This window comes from Anoplophora glabripennis, unplaced genomic scaffold (assembly GCF_000390285.2).
Source record: "Anoplophora glabripennis isolate ALB-LARVAE unplaced genomic scaffold, Agla_2.0 scaffold13, whole genome shotgun sequence".
In the NCBI taxonomy this organism is placed as follows: Eukaryota; Metazoa; Arthropoda; class Insecta; order Coleoptera; family Cerambycidae; genus Anoplophora; species Anoplophora glabripennis.
Window position 1 is genome coordinate 2,001,496 of NW_019416478.1, and position 5,704 is coordinate 2,007,199.

The 5,704-nt window shown below is 32.9% G+C and overlaps 1 protein-coding gene across 5 annotated transcripts in view; it reads right to left on the reverse strand.

Moving 5' to 3' along the window:
* LOC108904280 (arginine-glutamic acid dipeptide repeats protein) overlaps window positions 1-5,704 on the reverse strand; it is a 100,303-nt gene that overhangs the window by 27,019 nt on the left and 67,580 nt on the right. For all 5 annotated transcript variants that reach the window (XR_001964227.2, XR_001964229.1, XM_018706808.1 and 2 more), the window contains exon 2: window positions 4,911-5,035. Coding sequence is in view for 3 of the 5 variants with exons in the window: in XM_018706808.1 (XP_018562324.1) it covers window positions 4,911-4,970 (60 nt within the window). In the remaining 2 variants the exon portion in view is untranslated. The remainder of the gene's footprint in view (window positions 1-4,910; window positions 5,036-5,704) is intronic.

A 5,704-nucleotide genomic window follows, 5' to 3' on the forward strand; every position in this document is an offset into this window, starting at 1 on the left:
TTTTTTTAATAAAAAATGTGATCAGAGGTAGGTAGTTTTTTTTATGGATATCAACACAACGAAAAATTTAAAGTTGCATAATAAATCTCTATTACAAGAATTAATCAAAGATTGGTTTAGTAAAATTATTTACTTGTAATATTTTTTTATTCACCGTGAAAGCTAATACAATATAGAAAGCACTGAAACTCTATAATCATTTTCACTCTTTTTTTTTCAAAATATGTACTGAAATTTGAAATTTTTTCAACAAACATTTTAAAAAGTTACAGTATCAAAATTATTTCTTATTTTAAGTAGGAAGACTATTAGAGCATTTAAAAGTGTCTTTAATGCTTGAGTGATTTTAATGCTTTTTATCAAATGTACTTATTTTCTCATGGTGACAAAAAAAATTATCTACGTGAAAATTATTTTACAAAATCAATTTCTGAGTGATCTGTGTAGGGTGAGATTTGTTATGTAATTTTAAATTTAGCGGCGGCAGAATACCTAAAACAAATATTGAGTAGGTAGGTATATAGTTGTAGAGCGTACAACTAGATGGCGCTTGCATCTTTTACCGGCTACAGGTAATTTAACTCACTGTATTACCGATAATTCCTAGAAAAGGAAAGCAATAGAAGTTGGAGAAAGTGTCAACAGTTAGCGCTGTTAATGACCACGAAATCTGTTAAAGTTTCCTATCTATAGTATCATTTATCTAGGTACAAATGGTCGATAAATGTCACACGAGCACAAAAGTACCGGAATACGGAAAAAGTTGAACCTAGTCAACTTTTATCCGGAACGCATGCGGATCTGTCACTTTTTCAAAATGTCTGCTGTGCGTCCAATATTTTTTCGATATTGTGATCACGTGATTCCGCATCTCCGCAGTTCCGCACTAAATTATTGTACATGAGGACCGGCCATAAGACAACAAGCATAGAACCTGATAAGTATGTTCTCTGATAAGAAGTAAGAACTAAGAACACTGAACTTTACTCCAGATCTCCTCTTCTTCTTCTTATTCGAATAAGTAAATCGCGCGAGATTTTTTAAATATTTGAAACAGGTTACTACAGAAAGAAGTTTTCTAGATTGGATCAAGTGTTCTTCTCATAAATTTTGGTCGAGCCGAATGTGAATTAAAGTCTGCCGAGTCTCATTATCGGAAAATTTTGTAAAAATCGCAAATTAACGCAAAAAATTGGAAATCGTGAATCCCAAAAAATCTTGAATAAAGGTCATGGATATGAATTACTTCTAACTAAATTCGACTGACTCGAACCAGGTTTTCTTTGATGTTGCTCTTACACTTTTCTTCTCTTGTAGCGAACTCTTTTCTCTTCGAATGATGCAGCGGGTTTCTCAACCTACCTACCTTATGAAATTTTTCATCTCTTCAACCCAATTTCCGTAATCCCCACTATTCACATTTCTTAAAAAATTCCGAGAGATATTATTGAAACTTTGTCACGCTGCTTTTCCAGTATCATTCATCCTTGTGATGAAATCTTGGTTTCGAAAAAGAGTATGAATTTGAGGACCTTCAAAAATACCTTCTTTCAAGTTTGCACCACTTATCGCTGGAAACTTCTCTCCGTAATAATGAAAACAGTCACCGTCTTTGTTCAAAGCTTTGATAAACTGTTTCATGAGACCAAATTTGATATGAAGAGGAGGATTTTTGAAGACTCAATCAGTGGTCTATGTCTACGTAGTGATTTTTCCTATCCCTGCTATCCCATAAACATAAGAAGCAGGGATATTTTGTGAACACCGATTGCTGGCCTAGAATCATGGTTGGAATTTTTAGATCATCGCATACTTTCCATTGATCCGGGTAGTTTATTTTCTTCAACACTATCTGCAAATTCTCGTACGTCTTTTTGAGCTTTGTTGATGAGAAAAATGTAAGAGCAACATCAAAGAAAGCCTGGTTCGAGTCAGTCGAATTTATTTGGAATTCATATCCATTTTTTGGGATTCACAATTTCTTTTTTTTTAGCGATATTTTGCGATTTTTGTAAAACTTTTGGGTAATGAGGCTCAACACACTTTAGATTCAAATTCTACTCGACAAAATTTGTGAGAAGAAGGCTTTGCCCAATCTAAAAAACCTTTTTCTAAATTTTCTCTCTCATTAATATGATTTATTGTCATTTTCAGCTATTTTTTTGCGTTTAATTGCAAAATCTGTAGGGGGATACAGCTAATAGACTTCTGACTCAAATTCAGCGTATCATACATAAGAAACATACTTGATCAGGGTCAGAAAAAAAAATTTTTCAATTTTTTTGCGCTCACTAACGCAATTTCTGACAAATTTTTTGCAATTTTTGGTATTTTTTTGCTATTATTTTACGATTTTTGTAAAATCTGGAAGTGATGCAGCTCAAAAGATTAGATTTGGATACAGCACATGAAAATACATAAGAAATCCACTTGATCAAGTTTAGAACAAATTTTTTTGCGATCACTAACGTGATTTTCGCCGATTTTTTGCTATTTTATTGCTAATTAAAATTAAAATCTGGAAATCGCTTTAATAGACTTCTGTCTGTCTGCGTAATATTTATTTTGCTTTTATATCACCAGCAAATTAAGCATAATATTATAAACTTAATGTAACTGAAGAAATGAACAAAAGAACAAAATTAAAAACAAATATTTTTAATTTTGACAAAGAAATATATCTTATCTACAGTACTAACCCCTCGTACACATGGTATGATACGTGATGATAATGTATTATTTAAAGTGAATCGAATCGATGCTCCATTGTTTGAACATGCAGACTTAAAACTATTTGACAAAATAACAGAATCCGTACCATGTGAACGAGCAGTAATAACATAAGTATAACTAAACAACAGTATTATATTTCTATAGGGTGACCATAATAACCAAACCATGAAAAATGTAATAATTTTCAAGATATATCTACAGGATTTGTAACTTAAGAATGTAAAAATATTTTAGGCTCATTTTAAGAAGAAAAAACAATTAAATATAAAAAAATGGTGTTCTGGTATTAACAGTGGTAGAGTAGGCTACCAATTTTCGGTTGCCATAGCAGGCCCGGATCCAGAGACTGGTTTTGGGGGTGGCGCAAAGCACTTCTTTATCATTATTATTATTATTGTTGTTGTTATTTTTTTGATGACGTAAGGTGTAGGTTAGGAAGGGGGAGGGGGGATTTTTGAATGACAAGAGATATTTAATCTAAAAACATTATGCATATATTTATTGATACAAAAATCGATATTTTACAAAAGAACGCTATCTAGGTAGGTAGGTATCTCCAAGAGACAAGAAAACGCGTAATCCAAAAATTCCGGGTTTTGAGATTCAAAATAAAAACGTAAAAGAAAAATAACGAAATTTCCCATTCAAGCCATAAAAATTTATTGCGCCATAAACGTTTTGAGACAGGCGTACGGAAAATCCTAACAGGCAGACAGGCAATCTATTGACTGGCTCTATCTACCTGTCTCCGTTTCGTTAAAAGTCATAATAGTCCAGTCGGCGGAGCCAAAAAACGAGCCGAAATGGCTGTTGCTTGATGTAAACCTGTTTTTTTTTTAATCGAACCGGGAAAATGTGTACATTCGGAATATCGACCTGCGGAAAGCTGAAAACCTTGGGAAGTTTGTTTAAATTAATGAAAAGTGCGAAATAATTCAAAAATGGCCCGTTTTTTCGGATATTATCGCTTATTATTCGTAAAGGAAGCCTCGGACGAAAAAAAGTAACTAAAGATTTTTTGTTCATTATTGAATGTTGTACAAGATAGGCATATTGGCGAACCAAAATTTTTAAAATTTGCATTGCAAAATAGCAATAAACTAATGAAAAATGTGGCACTTTTTCAGAGGAGCTTGACACTAATGAATCCTTCTACTTGCATTAATATCGACTAACTGCCTGTTGTCGTTTGGAGAAATTGAAGATCTTTAAAAAATGTTGTGCTTTGGGGGTGGCGATCGCCACATCGCCACCCCCTCTGGATCCGGGCCTGTGCCATAGTGCCATATAAATTCAGTGAATTTTTACCCATATCTTAGTTAAATCACCAGTCCCTTTAAAATGGTCCAAAGAGTAATTTGAAATAATTTTTATCTACTTAAGTCACACCCTGTCGAACAATGACATAAATACTCATCATTAGGTGGCTTATAGTAGTTGCTATGGCCACCTCAGTAGCTGGTTGGTAGTTACGTCAGTTGTAAGTTTTCTTCAACCAGGTCTACCATGCTTTTAAAACTAAATATCCCGAGAAGTCGTGCAGTCTGCCAATAGAAGTCATGCCAATACAGATATGTACAAACTAACTATAAGAACGAGTAAAAAAAATTGTTAAAGAACCGATCACAACCACATTACCCCACATTTCACATTTGTACTAACACCGTGCAAATATATTTTCAAGCGATTGCAAGAATTGAGTTTTAAACAGAGTGAAAGATTAATCACTTTGTATATACTATCTTTCATTACTAACCCAAAATAAGTGAATTTAAATTGAAAAAAATTACTCAAAGTCGAATTATGTTTCTCGTTTATCAGTCTCAGTGACTACAAGACGCTACCGAAATTTGTAGAAGCATACGTTTCGGTAATTTGTTATGCCTCACTTTTCCAAATTATAATGCTATATTTTGACATTTCACACCGCTACCAATAAATAACCTGCCCGATATAGCTGGTAACTCGTGACTCCAATTTATTGCACATAGCCGTAAAAAAATCCTGACAGTGTGTTTGTTTAGAGACAACTTGGCAACTTTAGTAAAATGTGAAATGTTTTGGCGGTCGGTACGGTAAATATTTTTTAAATACGTACTCGTTCGTGTAGCTAGATCTAAAATTTAGATAAGATGGTAAAAAATTTTGATGTTACCGTGTGTTTTGTCTCAACGTACATAAATGTCTTTTACCTGGTTTCCGGGACCCACCCTGATTTCTCCTTGAGTAGTCGCCATTGGGATTTCCCTTCTCGATTTCAGGATATTAAGTCAAGTGCGGCGGTACACTTAATTACATGGTACTGGAACAAGAACATAGTTTAGGACAAAAAATTTATTTTTACCTTTCATTTTTATTCCATTAGGTACATATTGTCAAATGAATAAACTTCGATATAGTCTGTTTAGAAATGAAAGAGAGTAATAAAAGCTTATTATGTATGCAAATCGTAAATAAATGTAGTAGGTACTGGTGCTTATATTCAATATTTTTATATTATGTATTATCGGTATAGGATGAGGTGTACTTTTAAAAAAAAACTTTGTGCGATCGAACTGTACTAAATTGTAGCAGGTAGCTAAAATTTAATCCCCGACAATCCGTCTTTGTCTATGCCGCTTCAATTTCTCGGTCCATTTCTCTTATAAGTAAACAATATAAAAACAGCATTTCAAAACATGAGGCTACTTTAAGCATCATAACCGGGTTAAGAGGGTTTTTAGTAATTCAAATAAAATTATTCAATATTATTATCAAAATATTTATTTAAATTTAATGAATAGACTTTTATTCCACACAAAAATATATGTATTTTGAAAATTCAAATTATGGTGAGCAAATGTAGTGTTGTATAAATGTACAATAAAGAAAATAAAAAAGTAGGTATATTAAAATTCATCCTCTGAATATTCTGATGAATTATCTTCGTCTCCTAGATTGATAACGATAGGTTCCACAGTAACGTCAATTT